General features: G+C 47.7%; 3 protein-coding genes across 4 annotated transcripts; 2 read left to right on the top strand and 1 right to left on the bottom strand.

Moving 5' to 3' along the window:
* Positions 1-3,331: 3,331 nt before the first annotated feature.
* Positions 3,332-8,282, top strand: podxl2 (podocalyxin-like 2). The gene is made up of 7 exons (XM_067239995.1): positions 3,332-3,568; positions 3,702-4,441; positions 4,948-5,022; positions 5,378-5,534; positions 5,653-5,714; positions 5,839-6,018; positions 6,262-8,282. The coding sequence occupies exons 1-7, from the start codon at positions 3,343-3,345 to the stop codon at positions 6,487-6,489; spliced, it is 1,668 nt and encodes a 555-aa protein (XP_067096096.1). The 5' UTR covers positions 3,332-3,342; the 3' UTR covers positions 6,490-8,282.
* A 387-nt stretch (positions 8,283-8,669) lies between these two features.
* On the bottom strand, positions 8,670-13,169 carry zgc:171566. The gene is made up of 9 exons (XM_067240579.1): positions 12,978-13,169; positions 12,152-12,266; positions 11,006-11,056; positions 10,829-10,913; positions 10,481-10,619; positions 10,204-10,310; positions 9,930-10,020; positions 9,560-9,697; positions 8,670-9,363 (listed from the first exon to the last, which is right to left on the bottom strand). The coding sequence occupies exons 1-9, from the start codon at positions 13,078-13,080 to the stop codon at positions 9,242-9,244; spliced, it is 951 nt and encodes a 316-aa protein (XP_067096680.1). The 5' UTR covers positions 13,081-13,169; the 3' UTR covers positions 8,670-9,241.
* A 778-nt stretch (positions 13,170-13,947) lies between these two features.
* Positions 13,948-15,910, top strand: lsm3 (LSM3 homolog, U6 small nuclear RNA and mRNA degradation associated). 2 transcript variants are annotated; one of them, XM_067241127.1, is made up of 5 exons: positions 13,948-13,980; positions 14,414-14,524; positions 14,720-14,815; positions 15,098-15,145; positions 15,238-15,910. In XM_067241127.1, exons 1-5 carry the CDS (start codon positions 13,954-13,956, stop codon positions 15,268-15,270), a joined length of 315 nt encoding a protein of 104 aa, XP_067097228.1. In that variant the 5' UTR covers positions 13,948-13,953; the 3' UTR covers positions 15,271-15,910. The 2 variants fall into 2 exon arrangements, with proteins under 2 accessions (XP_067097228.1, XP_067097220.1); XM_067241119.1 differs by having other exon boundaries at positions 15,098-15,910.
* Positions 15,911-16,894: the final 984 nt, after the last annotated feature.

Genomic DNA, 16,894 nt, shown 5'->3' with positions numbered 1-16,894 from the left:
ACCTCGAAACAACAAAAAAATGGAGATGAGACGACTGAGTTTAGGACCCTGACTCTTCCGTCCATTGCAGCGTATTCTACTGCGCATCCACAGGCATCTGTCCAACTTTAAAGATCAGCACCAAGAATGTTCTGAGGCCCCTAGTGACGCATACTTTGGCTGGCTATTAGTATTGCCTTAGCACGGTAACTCATTGAAGACTATTTATTCCGGGGGTCCACGCAAACAGTCTCAGACTTACTCTTATCAGTCAGAGTGGTTTGTCACGGACCCGCCGCCAGCATCTGTCGGTGACAACGGGTTTGCCCTGCAACTCGATGCAACGGAGCATCGCGCGGGGATGCAGATAATCATCAGCCGGTGCATCCAAGTTCAGACGCTGATCACACCTTGCACTCTTTACCGAACGGACAACATGCGATGAATCTTCTTCTTACCCAACTTAGCAGCGATACGTTTTAGTCTGACAATTCACATTTGAACTGAGACGATGCTCGCTGCCGCTATGCCGGGCCTCTACCGCCTGCTGATTGGTGAGATGTTATTATAATTCGTATCTCTTATTATTATTAGCGTGTATCGCATCGCACCTCTAATGGGCCGCCCCGCAAAAGCGGAATGTTGAAACGTTGTTGGACCAAAGGTAACCAAATCAGTGGGAACATCACGTAGTCAACATAAATTGTTGGCTGCGGTAGAATAGTCAAACAGCTCAGATAGACGAAATCACTCGTATTACTTAAAAAAACAACGCGGAACAAGCATAATGGGCATTTTACAGTATGTTTATTGCATTTTGGGACGGGAAACTAATAGATAAAATACGCCTTCAATGGGTAAAGTCTAAATCCAACAATGCATCAAACTAAATCGGAATGCTATTTGTAATTACCATAACCATGCAAAGCCCATAACCTTTCATTGTGGCCTATTAATCATGGCCAATCACATCCCGCTTATTATGATATTTGCATAATTGGAATCTTATAGCATCCAGAGCTTGGATTTGTGTTGGTGAGCTACAGTAGCCAGTGTTGTGTATGATTTGTACATCCTCCTTATGTCATGGTTACCTAGTTGTCTAACAGCTGAGATGCTACTTAGCATCTTAGCATCTAGGGATCTGTGGTGGTCAACTTCACACATGGAGCTAATTAAAACAGCCATGGGGCTAGTAAGGGGGGCAGGCCAGGGATTTGGGGGAGGGTATAAGCTGATTCTGTGAGACAATAGAGGTGACTTGAATCCTCAACTACCCCATTTGACCTATACTTGCCCCATTCTGTCCACCATTCCTCTGTTATTCTCAGTCTCCTTGGCACATTTTTGTCCTCCTCCATGTCCTCCATCCTCGCTCTTTCCCCAGTCCTCATTCCTGTCCTCCTCCTCTCGTTCCTCTCCACCGTCCTGTCCACTCTGTCTTCCTCCGTTTCCTCCTTCTACCTCTACGTATCGTCTCTCTCCCAGCTTGACTGCTCTTCTCTCTCCCAACCCTTTCACCTCATAAAGCTTTACACCTATCTACTTCACCTCTCTCACCCTACTCCTTGCTCTCTCTCCCCTCCTCTATGCTCTCTCCCACCTCTCTATCCTCCTCCTTCCTACTCTCCTCCTCCTCTCTCTCCTACTCCTCCTGCTTTCTTCCCCTCTCTCCTCCTTTTTCCTGTCCTCCTCATCCTCTCTCTCTCTTGTTCCCTGCTTTTTTCCATCTCTCTCTCTCTCCTCCCTGCTCTCCTCTTCCGCTCTCTCCTCTCTCCCAGGTTTCAGTGATCAAGTAGCACTGCAGGTGAGATATATAAGTCTGTGTGCCCACATTTATTGGCTGGCTGCTTGCCTGGCCAGGCTGGCCCAGTACTGCACAGTCAGCCTGCTAGATAGCTGCTCCCCAGAGATGAAACTATACTCAGGAAGGAGAGGAGGAGAGGAAGGGGTAAGCTAAGAGAGCTGGGTTTGTGTAAGGCTGAATAGTGAAGGATGAGAGAGCTGAGCTTGGCTGGGCGTTAATAGGTTGAGAACAGGTTTGAGGGAGTACTATTTGGCCTGTGTTGGTCTGGGTCACTGTGGCAAAGCTGAGCAGATTTGTGACACTTCTCTGTGCCATGTGGATGGGTCTGATGGTTAAGTAGTGTTTGACCCGGTGGTGTTAGGGAGCTAGCTGGCCTGGTTTGGCAGGCTGGGGAGACTATGAGTGAGGTGACAGGGTGTGCTAGGATGGTAAGCTGGTTGGAGCCATCTGTGAAGAGGTTCGGAGACACACTAGGCAAGCAGGATCCTTAACAAAGAGATCTGCTGTCAGTCTCTGATGTGCTTAGCCGACACATGCCCATCTGTCTCCGCCCTCTCTCTCTCTCTCTCTCTCTCTCTCTCTCTCTCTCTCTCTCTCTCTCTCTCTCTCTCTCTCTCTGTCTCTCTCTCTCTCTCTCTGTCTCTCTCTCTCTCACACACACACACTCAGTCACGCACACACACACACTCAGTCACACACACACACACACACACAAACCCCCACATTAAACACATATCTGATTCTGTCACTGTCTGTATGTATGTGTGTGTGTGTGTGTGTTACCTGTGTCTGTGTGCATGTGTGCGTGTGCCTGTCTGTCCCCAGGTTCCGTTGTCCTGCTACTGGCGTCTGGGCTCGGCGTGGCTGACGGGCTGGTTTTGATGACGACCACCACCTCCAGCCCTCCCCCCTCACCCTCCTCCACATATCCCCCATCCACCCACTCCTCCCCCTCCAGCCCTCCCCCCTTCTTTCTCTCCAGCCTTCGTCCAACCTCTCACTCCAGCCCTCCACCCTCTTCCCAGGATGTAGACAGCACTGAGTCACCCACTGTTCAGGACACAGACCGTTCCCAACCATCCCAACATGTAGACCTTTCACTTGGGGTTCAAGATGTGAATCATACCCAGGCCTCCCTGGACAAGAACGTAGACAATGCCGAGGACACTCACGTCAAGGACATAGATGGTACCCATCCTCCCTTGGTCCAGGACATAGACGGTACCCATCCCCCCGTGGTCCAGGACATAGACGCTACCCATCCCCTCTTGGTCCAGGACATAGACGGTACCCATCCCCCTTTGGTCCAGGACATAGACAGCAAACAGTTGTCCCAGTTCCAGGATATAGTCCACACCTCTGTGGAACAGGAGCTGACCCTGGATGTGTTGCAGCACAGAGTTGAAGAAGAGAGGAGGGAGGAGGAGAGGAGGGAGGAGGAGGAGAGGAGGGAGGAGGAGGAGAGGAGGGAGGAGGAGAGGAGGGAGGAGGAGGAGAGGAGGGAGGAGGAGGAGAGGAGGGAGGAGGAGGAGAGGAGGGAGGAGGAGAAGCGGAGGATGCAGAGAGAAAAGGAGGAGGAGAGGGCGAGGTTTCTCCTCAGTCACCCGGACTCGTACGTGGTGAAGAGAGAGATGGAGCAGGGCCTGGACGGGATGGACAGCTCCCAGGAGGCCTCGGGCTTCTTCACGGAGGACAGTGAGGACAAGCGTCTGTCATCAGCCAGACTGTGGGAGGAGACAGGCGAGGGGAACGACACACGGCCAGGATCAGAGGCCCTGGTTGGTGGGTAGATGACTCAGAGGGAAAACACACACACAGAGACACAAACACACAATGTTATATGACTATTCCTTCTTAGTTCTCTCCTCACTGCCGGTCAACTTCAAACTAATAAGGGTTTGTGTTTGTCAAGCAGAGTACCACCCTCACTTACTCCAGACCTCCACACCAGACATCCAGGAGGCCAGACAGCCCAACCTCACCTCCCTGCTTCCTGAGCTGGATCCTGGCCTGGAGGGCGGGCTGGAGGCTGGCCTGGAGGCCCTGGAGAGGGAGCTGTGGGAGCGGGAGGAGGGCCAGGCCAGTGGCCTGCCCCTGGTGCCTCATCCTGGGGATGACCTCTCCACCACCACCCCTCCAACCACCTCTGCTGCAGTAGCTGGCTTGCCGAGTTCGACCCCTTCTGACCTCACTGGCCTGTGGCTGCTCCAGGGGCGAGATGAGGAGGAAGAGGAGGAGCAGGCTGAGGAGGAGGAGGAGGAGAAGAAGGAGGAGGAGAGGAGGCCGGATCTAATATACCTGGACCATGTTCTTACCCAGAATCCTACTGTGCCTGAGGTTGGAGCCCCACCCAGCAGAGAGCCTCTTCAGCCCGGCCACACTCGCACACACGGATTTGTTGGCGAAGAGGAGGAAGGGGAGGAGTCGGAGGAGGACGCTGACAGGAGACAGAGTGACTGGGAGAAGGCAGGAGGCCACACCCCCCTGACCACGGTCCCCTCCCCCTCTCTGGCATCGACCGTGGGCTTCAACCAGGTGTCCTGGGATAGGCTGGATGAAGCCACGCCCCCTCGGGGTGGAGGGTCTGAGGTCAGAGGCGGAGCCACAGAGCTGCTCTCGGAGGCGGGGCTGACAGACACAGTGGAGGAGCAGCAGGTAGCTAGGAGACAGAGACTGTCCTGTCACTCTAGAACTCAGCTGTGGCCATATCTTCAAAATACGACACTGTGACACTACAAAAATACACGCTAGAATACTGTTAAACAGTATAACCTAAGACCACTGTAATTCAAAAATCCTATAGCACTACAATACTGTGACATTATAACACTCTCTAACACTAGACCATTGTAATTCTAGAATACTCTAACACTAAAAGACAATTAATACTGCTAATATACTGTAATTCTAGAATTCTGTAATAGTAGGACTGAATGTGCTGGCACATTAGAACAAGACCGGGATCTCCTGTGTTAGTCCCAGACAGGCTCCGTCCCACTCAAGCTTGTGGCTGATGGATGTGCTTCTGGCTATCTTGATATGACAGTGTTTGTTTTCTTTCACACCATCCATCTTGCTACTCCATCTCCATCTCCTCCTCTACCTCTTTTCCCTGACCTTCCTGCTCCTTCTCTTCCCCCTGTGTTCCTCCACCTCTCCAGGTGGTGTGTGTGGACTGGAGCGAGCTAGCTGGGCGGGGCTACGTTATCCTCAACACCACTGAGAACCTGGACTGTGTGAGTCTCTCCTCGCGTCTCCTTTCATTTCTTCTCCTTCCCACTACTCTCCTCTCTTCGCTTCTCCTTTCATTTCTTCTCATCTCCTCTCTTCTCCTACCAATTATGTCACTATGGCAACAGTACAAAACCCGATTCGAATCTATTTGACTATTTTGGTTGTCACAGCAACAACTGCTTATTGACTGAGTTTTTCTTTGTGTTTGTTCCTCTGTGGGTGTATGTATTTGTCTTTGTGCTTGTCGCTATGTGTGCGTGTTGATGTGTGTGTGCATGTTGTGTGTGTTGTTGCATGTTGCTGTGTGTGTGCGTGTGTATCTGCGTATGTGCGTGCTCATGCGTGTGTGTGTGTCAGGATGAGTTCCGTGAGGAGAGTGGACCCAGGATGCTGGAGCTGGTGGAGACGGTGTTCTCCAGGAGGATGAACAGCCCCCAGGGCTCCTGGCTGGTCTCTCTCAGCAAGACCCCCAGACACGACCACCAGCTGCTCATGACCCTGGCCACCGAACACGGTACACACACACGCGCGCATTAACACATACAGGCACACGCATGCATTAACGCACCCACACACATCCGCCACTCTCTGTAGTTGTGGCGGTGGCCTGCTGAGTGCTCATGTCTGTGCAGGTGTGATTGCCACCAAGGATGTGCTGTCTATGCTGGGAGAGATCAGGAAAGGGCTGCTTGAGGTGAGACACCCTGCTTCTAGGAGCTACTGCTCGCACATGCTAAGACTGTCTGTTTGTCATACTGAGACTTTTCCTGCTTGTGTGTGTGTGTGTGCGGGTGTGCACGTGTGTGTGTATGTTCTAGGTTGGCATCCAGAACTACTCTGCTGCGAGTACGTGCCACTCCCGGCCCAGCCAGACACGGTCGGACTACGGCAAGCTGTTCGTGGTTCTGGTCATCATCGGGTCGGTGTGCATGGTCATCATCACCACCGGACTCATCTACATCTGCTGGCAGAGGCAGCTGCCCAAGACCAAGACCATGGTGGGTCAAAACCAGGCCAGGAGAGTCAGACAGACACAGACAGACAGGCAGAGATACAGACAGACAGTCAATAGACAGACAGACAGGTCATATCCTATGAACTGTGAACACATTTCATTTTTGCGCACACGCGTGTAGCCACAACCCTGTACATAAATAGTCTTTCAGGTCTGATCCCAGTCTAAATTTCAGTTATAATCCCAGTCCTAATCTAACCCTACATCCTGGTTTTCTGCACCCAAGTCCCGAGGGGAGGAGCTACACTTTGTGGAGAACGGCTGCCATGACAACCCCACCCTGGACGTGATGAACGACAGCCAACCAGAGATGCAAGAGAAGAAACCCAGCACCAATGGGATGGCAGGAGGAGGGGCGGGGGGCGGGGAGGAGAGTAACCGCTGGCAGGTGTTGGTCAACCAGTCGGAGAAAGAAGGGGAAGAGGATGACATGGAGGAAGATACACATCTCTGAAGGGGAGGAGAACAGAGGACGGTAGAGAGAGAGCGGGAGAAAAGAGAGAGAGAGAAAAAAGGAGAGAGAGGGAAGACTTTGCCAACAGAGAGAAAAAGAAGAGAGAATGAGGGACAAGGGCGCAGGATTGTGGTGGGCTCGACCTGTCGGCGGTCGGCTGTTAGCTCATTCATGTTACGTCAGTTGCATCCTGGGTGGCGTCCAGCCACGTAGATGTTTCATGACTCGGCAGGGCGCATGCCTGTCTGAGTCAGCATGGCCGCCCCGCCGCAGGAGCAACAAGCACGTGAGCCTATAGGAGCAGAGAGGGGGGGCTTGATGAAGTGCTAAATCAGAGCAGCTTCAAGGCTGCCTTTCTCTCTCTTCCTCTTTCTCTCTCCCTCTGTCTCCCTCTTCCTCTCTCCCACTTTTTCTCTACCTCGCTCTCTCTCTCTCCCTCATTCTAACTCTTGGCTCGGCCAGGTCTCTGCAGAGTTGAATGCTGTGTGTTCATAACGCTCTTCTTTTTGGCTTAGTCAGGATAGTTTGACCCAGCTGTTCCAACACTATAGACACCTTTACACATTCTCTGCCTCCTCGCTCTATGCTTGGTGAGACAAGTGTCATACGATACTGCTAAGACCCCCAAAAGGGTCTCTGTGATTGGCTTGTCACACACCAGAGTTCAAGTTCTGATTGGTTTGCTGAATCAAAGCTTCTCAAACTCCTTTGTAAAAAAAAAAATAAGAAAAAAAGAAGGGAAACCAAATGGCTCATGGTTACTTTAAAGTGTTTTGGCCAACAAGGCAAATATTTGTTTTAAGATGTGCCGTACAGCCCTTGTGTCTCCAAGCATCCATGGGCCTAGATGCCGGGTTGTGAGTGGAGACAGTCCCACCATGTCAGCCCGCCCTGCTGCAGGGTGAGAGCATGTGACGCTTACAGCTTGGTTCCCACACGTGGCCTGTATATATGAATGTAGTCATGCTGCTTCTACGGGTCTGTGGGCCCGAGGATAAAACAACACTGTAACGATGTTTATGTGAACATATCTAAGTTTAGAAAATATGAGAAATGCTTTGCCTGGCGTTCCTGTTATCATGTAGTATAAAGCTATGAAACGGTGTGTACACAGACCCAGGGCGGCGCCTTCCCAACTCCTAACACTAAGGGGGCAGTATTAACAAGCATGCTATTGTCACCATTGCCTGCTATGTGTCTTGGACCAAGCTTGGCTATTGTTACTACTGTTTGAAATGAGTTTTATTTTGAGGTTATAATGCTGTGTGAGGTATCAACATTATTCAAGGAGTCGTCTCGTGAATCGTTTTCTGGAAAAATACGGAGGTATTGTAATCTTCTGTTCTTGTATGCTGATACACCTTCACAAGCCCATAGTCACAGGGGTGTCCTCTGTACAAACTCCAACTTTGAAGCTTGACAGATCCGGGTTCTGAGGTGACGTCAAAGCAGTCATTCTGAACGTGCTTTTACTGCAGTCTCACATGCAGACCTGTGCTAGAGGGCATCTTACTGGGCTCCAAGGAGAGTACAGGATATCTGTAGTCTTGTCCAACCTTCAGTTCTGATTTCCATCTGGGAATGCGTCACTGTCTCATTCTGTCACAGGGAAATTAATGTGTCTTGCTGTAAAACCTCTGCATACATCTTCTTATAAATAGGATGTTTTATTGTAATTTATGTTTCAATTTATACATGAGGTTTGTCCTTTCATGTTTGTATTCTTTATCTATTCATCTGCCCTTACTGTTTTCTATGTAACCGTGAGATATTGCAAATAAAGTTTGGAGTTACATCTGAGGAAATATCGATTTGTGTTCACATCCGCACTCTCCAACCTTGCTCCTAGACGTTAAGGTTTTCACTCCGAGTAATATAGCATGCCTGATTCTAATACTTAGCTAGTTAATGTGTTGAATCAGGTTAGTTACAACTGGGGTTGCAGCAAAAAAACCTAGTTGGAGAGTCCTAATGACACAAGAAACATGCTGCTCTGATGAATGTCACAACAGCCCCATCTAGTGTCATTCACAAGCTACTGTTTCCCTGACCATTTCCCTAGTGCGCAGTAGGACTTAAATCAGTTGAAGTTATGGAAATATCTACTGTCTGAGCCCAAACATAGACATAGAGACAAAGGACAACAATCCAGGTTCAACAGAGGGTCAAGTCTGTGGATATGGATGCTAACTTTATTGCCAATACACTGGTCAGATGACTTAGCAAATGATTAACATCCTATTTGTTCTGTTTGGAAAACATAACGTGTGATCTGTGTCTCAGACATAAAAGCTGGGACAACCTGCTAACACACACAACCGACCCTCACCCACCGACAGCCTAAACCACAGAATGAAAGAAATACTGATGCTTCGAAGTGGAATGACCATGGATTAAACACTGCGTCAGTGACCAATGCCAGAACACTTCCATTATGACAATTACAAACATCCTTGAGACACAGAGATTTAAAAGGACTACAGAACTAAATAGGAACTACATTCAAGCATTACAATCTTTTTCAAAAACACAAATCGCAAAACTTGCAATAAACAAATGACAGTTTCCCAAAGACACAAATCATTTCAGCACTACAATCTTCATGGAATTGTCCTTTCAGAAGGACCAGACACGACCTAGGGAAACCATCCCCAACACTTCCTCTTCATTCATCAGTTCATTTCTAAAGGTTCACTAAAGGTGGACGATGACTGTGACAGCGTTACGCCTAGTGATGAGCTGTGTGTCGGGTCTAGTCAAAGTAATAGTTCTGCATGAAGACACTTTGGACTCCTCTGAAGACAGGAGAGTAGTTGTAGATGAGAGCTCTCTCCTCCTCCATGAGGCTGAGGAACTGGTGCTGGCTCTTCATGGCTGGAGACCGCGAGGAGAGGAGGAGAACAGAGAAGGGTGGAGAAGAAGAGGTTCAGGATGAGAGGAAAAATATTGATAAAAAAAAAAACATTCAATAAGGAATTGGAGGGTAAGTTTATTGGTTCAAAGCCACAGACAGACAGGTTGACCTGTGGCTGACCCCACAGGTTGACCCCACAGGTTGCTCAGTGCTCACCCTCAGACACGAAAAAGCTGGCGGTGTAGAAGGAGGCCGAGACTGCGGAGGATGTGTGGACCATGCCAGCTTTCTGGATCCACTCAAACGGAGCCTTCTCTGGGTGCCACTGGACCGCGTAGAACGGGTACCTGTGGGCTGGGGGTCGGAGGGGATGGGCAGGTGGGCTCGCCTCAGTTAGGGTAAATAATCTAGTTTAAATGGGACTACAAACTAGTAGTCTAGTTTAGATGGGAAGAGCAGTGCAGAACTGGTACCGGTTTTACAGTGTGTCACTGCCAAACACACACACACACACACACATACCCACACACCCTACTCACACACACATGCAGATACCCCTTCCCCTCTGTGTCCCCCTCCCTCCTACCCTCCATGGTGGAGATGAAATCCTTCTTGCCGTCGTTGTTGGTGGACAGGATCCTGTAGAAGCGTTTCAACTTGGCGTTCCTGCTGTAGTTCTGCAGATTGCATTAGAGCAGGATCACATTAGACTGATTAGAGTGGATTGAATTCGACTACATTCGATTAGACCAGCGTGCTTCCCATAGACAGAGGCTGGTTGTGTATGTGGGAGAAACTTTTAACTTTTCTCTAAACTTCAACACTCGGTGCATGTTAATGTGGACAGCGCCTCTGTGTACCTGCAGGGAGAGGCTCCAGCTGTGGAAGTTGGAGGTGATGTTCTCAGACGCCAGGGCCTGCAGCAGCTCTCTGGGGAAGGTCCTGAACAGACGACTGCTCTGGGCCCCTGGGGACAAGGCAGGCGGGCAGACAGACAGGGCAGGAGGGGTGAGACGGGTGGGTATAGACAGAGGGGGTGGAGGACAGGTGTAGAAAGGAGGGTCCTTGGCGAGAGGGTGAGGGCCACAGCCTTGGTGTCTGTGGGGGTGAGGAGAGGGGATGAGAGGGTGAGGGTACCTGGTGTGAGGGTGAGGGGCAGGGCCACAGCCTTGGTGTCGGTGAGGGTGAGGAGGTTCTTGTTGCTGGCCAAGACTGTCATCTGCTGAAAGCCCTGGCAGGTTCCCCAGATAGGGAAGTAGTCTCCTGCATCGTTGGCCTGATGATCCGCAACAACATCGACAAACAAATCAGAGGAATAGAGTAAAATACAGAATTCCTCTGTATTTTTGTTATTAAATAATGCCATTTCAAATCACCTTTAGTTGTGTCAGTCTAGTGGAAATTCCTTCAGAAACAGTAGCTACAGAGATACCTTTTCAGAAGATGAGGAATCCATTGATGTGAGACTTGGCTACAAACAGTTACCTTGATAGCCAGGTCGTACAGGATCTTGGACACACGGCTGAACTGCGAAGTCTGAAGGTCCACATCTCCTCCTGGCAACAGCACACTGCACACACACACACACACACACACACAACCGATCAATAAATACAAAACGAAAAAAAAACAACTTCATACTCAAAAATCCTTGATACTCACCCATTAATGGAGTTGAATATCTTCACATATTCTGCTTCCGTTTGATTAATTCTGTAAGAACAGAGACAACAGTTCTTCAGGCAAGCAAAGAGTAGGGTGCTACTGTTAGACTGTTAGGTGTTAGACTACTGAAACCTCCCCACCGATAAGTTGCGTCAGGACAGGTGTCATGATAGCATATGCTTTTCTGTCCCCACTCCCCATCAGTGTTGAGACCTTGGTGTGTAGGCTAGTGAACAGAGGTTGTAGAGTAAGTTACAAAGCATAGGGTGAAGCGTGGAGGTTTCGGAGCTCCTCTCGGAGAATGTAAGCACACAGTACACACAGAAAGTGGCATGGTAGCATCAGGTAACATACATATTCCATCCTTGTCGCCAGTGTGGAAGAAATTGGGATTTCCTGTGTGCTTACATTAATCACTAATCAATAGAACTAGTCATTGGATACTAGTTAGTACGTTTATCATGTAAGCTTGCTATTAATAACAGTATATTGTGTCTATGTGTCAGGTTAACAGATGTTCGGGGTCAGGAGAAAGTACTGGCTAAACGGTCCTTGTCATGACTACAAGGAGAGCTCCAACTATGAACTCTCTAGTGTGAGAGTTGTTATGTGTTGGGAGCAGTGAATCTTTTTCTCTGAGACTGTTGTAACGTCATTCCTGCCTGACTGTCACAATCTATGTTTACATTCTTGTGCCCTATAAAAGATGGTCCTCCGGCTTTCGGAGCGGGGAGAGACCTGGTTGAGACCTAAGGTTGGTGTTGTGTTGTCATTTATGGTCAGAAGACTGAGACTTCTCTCCCAATCTGCAGATTGATAAATACGTATTAAAATCCAGAACTCAACTGAACTTAGTCACTCCGTTTATGAAGAGACGGACAAACACTTTCTTCATCACCAGCTTACCACAGCATTGAGTGTCTCTGAGCCCATTATGTAGTAATAACAAGGTAAAGAAATGTCTACAGACAAAACAGGAACCTGTCTAGAAGAGTTCCTGTTTTGATGTCTGTAGAAGTACATTTCTTTACCACTGTTCAGTGCAGATCATTTAAACTCTAGAACCACATAGAGCATAGAGTTAGCTGCATGACACATGTTTCCAGTATGTGTGTGTCCAGTGAGCTGGGGTGCGCAGGTCACCTGATGGGCACCACGCGGGCCCCCGCCCCCTCCAGGTACTTCACATAGGAGGCAGCGATGTAGGAGGAGCCCAGGGCGTGGATGTCTTCCACGATGTTCTCCTGGGCCAGCACACCTGGACAACACTGACAGGTTAATACATGCCACAGGTGTCATTGCTTCACTGATCAGCGTGGCTTCCCCCCTCAATGTGATCCCAGAAACAGGTCAGCTGGCTGTGCAGACAGACGTGGGGAGCCCTACGTATACCGAGGAGTGAGTTTAACCAATTGAAGACTGAGTGAATGGTGGTTGGTATGGTATATACACAGATGGCATATACCATAAAACAGCTTCTCTAACTTCAATGTATACAAAATATATGGACTCATTGGAATATGTATTAAGGCTCTTTGATTTTGAGCTACATAGCTGGGTTCTTGTTGGTTATGTGCTGATCATGGCTAACTACTGTATAGGTTATCCTCTTCGGCTCATACTAGCATACAAACTGCTTTCTACTAATTTGTGTAGAATGGGCCGTTATAGCCAATTATTTGCTCCGGATCGACAGGTATGCATTTACGGACCGTTGCCAGTGCACGGATCTGGGTTTGAGAAACACTGGGGACAGGCCTCGCAAGAAATATTCAAATTCATCATTGATGTCTTTCAGGCGCACGCACACAAGTGTACATGGACACAAATGCACGCACACACGCACAGAAAAGTCTAGAACAAGACATAGCCTATGATGAAGCATTGAGCCCAATATATATATATTTTCTTGCAATATTACATAATGTACTTTTGACTCATTCATTCTGTTGGGTTCAGGTTTGCTTACCGATTATTGGTCGGTAATTCAGCTGAGGAGTGCAAGCCACCGGTAAAAGCAGACCGCAGAGGCAGGCGGTCAGCACCGCAGGAACTACCACCGGAGAACACATTCACCTCGGTCACCACACCAGCAAAATAAACTAAGAGTTAAAAAGACAAGTTGAGATCGGTGAATTAGATCTGTGGTCAGCAGGAGTCCTGTGGCTCTACTTGTCTCTGCTGCAGCCGGATAATTCTCATCTTGCGCATGGTGGCGGGGGCGCAGGGAGAGAAAACGCGCACCATCGGTCCAGTCACGTGTGCAAACAAGCGCACAAATGCGCGCAGCACAACATTCTGATCAATTAACCAATGGGTCTCTGCTAAAGTAGCCTAGACGTAGCCTAAATCATAGCATGAAACACTGATCTTTGCTAATCGGCCACCCGATTTTGGGTAGTCCTCTCCGGGGAAAGTTTATATTTAAGCCTAGATTTGTGGATGTTGGCCTCGATTATCTTTGATAACCAAAAATGCTGTTAAAATTAAATGTGTAGCTATGAAATATAATCTATAGGCCATGCATGTGAGATAAAAAAAAAATTGCGAGAGATTTGAAACCTGTAGCCTAAAACAAAATTAAAACGAATTATGTCATTTAACATTGTATTATTTTTAAATTAAACAAATAAATCGTTATTTTCAGAATAAAGGCTAAATGTTTCAATTTAATATGAATTTCAACAAAATCAATCGTGGTCGTTATTTTTCTAAATATACCTTAAAATGATTTTATTTAATATTAATTTCTACAAAATTAATCGTTGTTGTTATTTTTCCAAATATTCCATGAAAAAGATAACATTTCATATTAATTTCTAAACGCAGGAGGTGGAGGCCAGAGCCATAGAAAAATCTTTTTCTATGGCTCTGGTGGAGGCTACCCGCCCGGAACACATGAACAGTGGCAACATTTTCCCACGCAATGCATTCTGGGTCGTTTTATGAAAATGGCGGACGAAGTTGAGCAGGTTGGTAATAACGGATCTGACAGCTTGTGTAGATATTGTAGGAGTTACAGAAAGTTGTAGATGTTTGTCTGAATGGAAAAAAGATGCATGTCTTTTTTGTCGTCTTTCATTTTCTCGAGTAGCTAGCTAATTGAAGCAAGCACTAGCCCAAACAGCCTTGAAGCGTTCACAGTGCATTCATTGAACGTGAGACTTGAGATGGGTTACCCAGCGTAGGTCGCTAGCACAATGTATCCGGATGAGTTAGATCACTGCGAAATACTAAAGCCGTTTGACAATGATTAGAATAGTTTTTCATGTCAGCTAGGTCTCGGTGTTTGTCATGAGCCGGTCATTCTGTTGACCCCACTACTGCAACCCCACTCCTATTCTCATTTTCGGTGTAATCATGTCTTTTGCCACTGTCTCCATCGCCGTATGTTTGAACTCACAGCAACAGAGCAGCAACACGGTCGAAGAGCCGCTGGACCTGATCCGTCTGAGTCTGGACGAGAGAATCTACGTCAAGATGAGAAACGACAGAGAATTACGGGGCAGACTCCACGTAAGACTCCGACACACGACCTGTATCCTCAACCCCAGAGCCTTTGAAATTGGTCCAACTCCACCTACTTACCAAACCCATTTCTTAAACATAACACAGTGGGAGCCCTGGTTGTATTAGAGCAAAGCTACAGATAGGTTGTTAGTGGTGTGTTTTTTCCTACTTACTGTGTGTAACGTTGTTGCTGTTGTTTAGGCTTACGACCAGCACTTAAACATGATACTCGGAGACGTAGAGGAGACAGTGACCACAGTGGAGATAGACGAAGAAACGTATGAGGAGTTGTACAAGGTACCAGAGCGCACCCCTTTATTTTAACACAAACACACACCCATAGCCTGGGGACTGACCAATCTGCGAGCTCATGGTTTAGTTGCTCTGGCAGATGGGTCTAGCAATGTCAGGCTAACACACCCACACTTCCACATGGAAACACACTCTTACTCACACGAACACTGAGAGAACTCTGTACATGTATACACTTAGTCACACTAACACATACAGAGTAGTACAAGGCAGCCAACAGAGTTTAAAGAGGGGAGTGGTTGATGTTTGTTTGTTTTTGTTCCCCAGTCCACGAAGAGGAACATCCCCATGCTGTTTGTCCGAGGAGATGGTGTTGTCCTGGTAGCTCCTCCCCTCAGGGTTGGCTAGCTCCTCCCCTCAGGGTTGGCTAGCTCCTCCCCTCAGGGTTGGCTAGCTCCTCCCCTCAGGGTTGGCTAGCTCCTCCCCTCAGGGTTGGCTAGCTCCTCCCTCGGCTGCAGGCTTAGGACTCCCTGTACTACAACCATCTCTTTCACTCTCACTGAGGAACAACACGAGTTCAGCCCTGTTTCAATTCTCTAAAGATCCAGCCTTCCTCACTTCCTTATGCTAATGTCTGATGGAACACAATACGATGGGCGTAAGCATGGTGTCTCGCTACACCCCTTATACCCATCTGTTACACATATGGTCAGTGATTTCTGTGAGGATGGGAGGTTGCATGTCTAGAGAATCCAAACAGGGACTTGGTCTTTTGATAGTGTTTTTGTTGCAACTCTGACACATATAATCTTCTTTCCTCATATAATTTGGTATGTTTTAAGTTGAAGCAGGATATGATTTGACCTCTTCTTATAGTGAACCACCCAGATGACTGTTTAAAGCCGAGAGGTCATGACCCCTGCTCGTCCTGTCATGACCATACTTCCTGTTTTGATTTGAACTAAACAACGGGGGATCACTGTCCCCAGCTCTTGTTAGGAGCCTCTGGGTCATCTCTGGGTGGGGGATAATTTTATATTTTTGTAAAGGTTGTGGAAGCAACGGCATGGCAGCCCTTTTTTTGGTTGGTTGGTTGTGACACTATTGAATAATAAAAAACAAAGACGTTTGTAAAGACTACCGGGTGGTGTTCTTATTCCTGGCTTGTGTGGTCCGAGGAAGGCTGGGTGTTATAAACTAACTGTGAGCACTTTTGAGTCAGAATCATGTTAGATCAATGCGATTATTCTACTGATTTTCATCAACATGAATGGTTATGTAAAAATACAAGTTAGTCATCATTAAAGCTAGTTCACTCTAGGGTCATCATCATCGATGGGCTCTACACCATACAAAAGATCCGGTCAGATAAAACAGGCAGGTTGACAGTTAGTGTAGCTATCTAGCACTGCATTAGTAGATCCATTAGTAGATGGATCATGGATTTTATACTATACCAATATTCATGTTCATATAAGTTCATTTTGGATTGATAGATGCATAAGCAGGCAAACAGACCATTTATTAAAGATAGATTGCCTCACGGTATATACATCAACACCACTAGATGGTAATGTTGGAACATTTTTGCGGTCCAGTCTGCAACCAACAGGGATAGCTGTTGTTCAACTACTCAACTATCAACTAGCCAATTGGCTTGAGGGAGGAAAACAGATTTAGCTGAGAGAGATCCATATCTGTGGGATGTTGGAATGCACTTCCTGAATGCTAATAGCATGTTAATGATATATTTCCATCATCGTACTATAATGTGGATGGATATCAATACTCAACTAACTTGGTAGCTGACCTGATTTGGGATTCACGTCTGCCTATTCAGACCAGACTTGGCACAGAATACCATTTGAAATGATTCAGAGTACTCATCTGTGCTTGATTGCTTGTGCCTAGCAAAATGGAACCCCTGACCACCTGTCCATCCAGGCAGACTCACACAAACGTCCCGCACATTATTGAGGACCCGAGATACTTAATGGCTCATGCCTGAGTCGGGCAGTGTTCTCATGTACGTGAGACAGACAGAGCTCCCCGGCTGACTCACATGTCAGGGAAGTGTATTTCTAGTGTTGTGTGTCTAAAACAAACAGTCTTGTAGCACCGCAG

Source organism: Osmerus mordax, chromosome 1 (genome assembly GCF_038355195.1).
Source record: "Osmerus mordax isolate fOsmMor3 chromosome 1, fOsmMor3.pri, whole genome shotgun sequence".
NCBI classification, from domain to species: domain Eukaryota; kingdom Metazoa; phylum Chordata; class Actinopteri; order Osmeriformes; family Osmeridae; genus Osmerus; species Osmerus mordax.
This window is presented reverse-complemented; position numbering and strand designations above follow the sequence as displayed.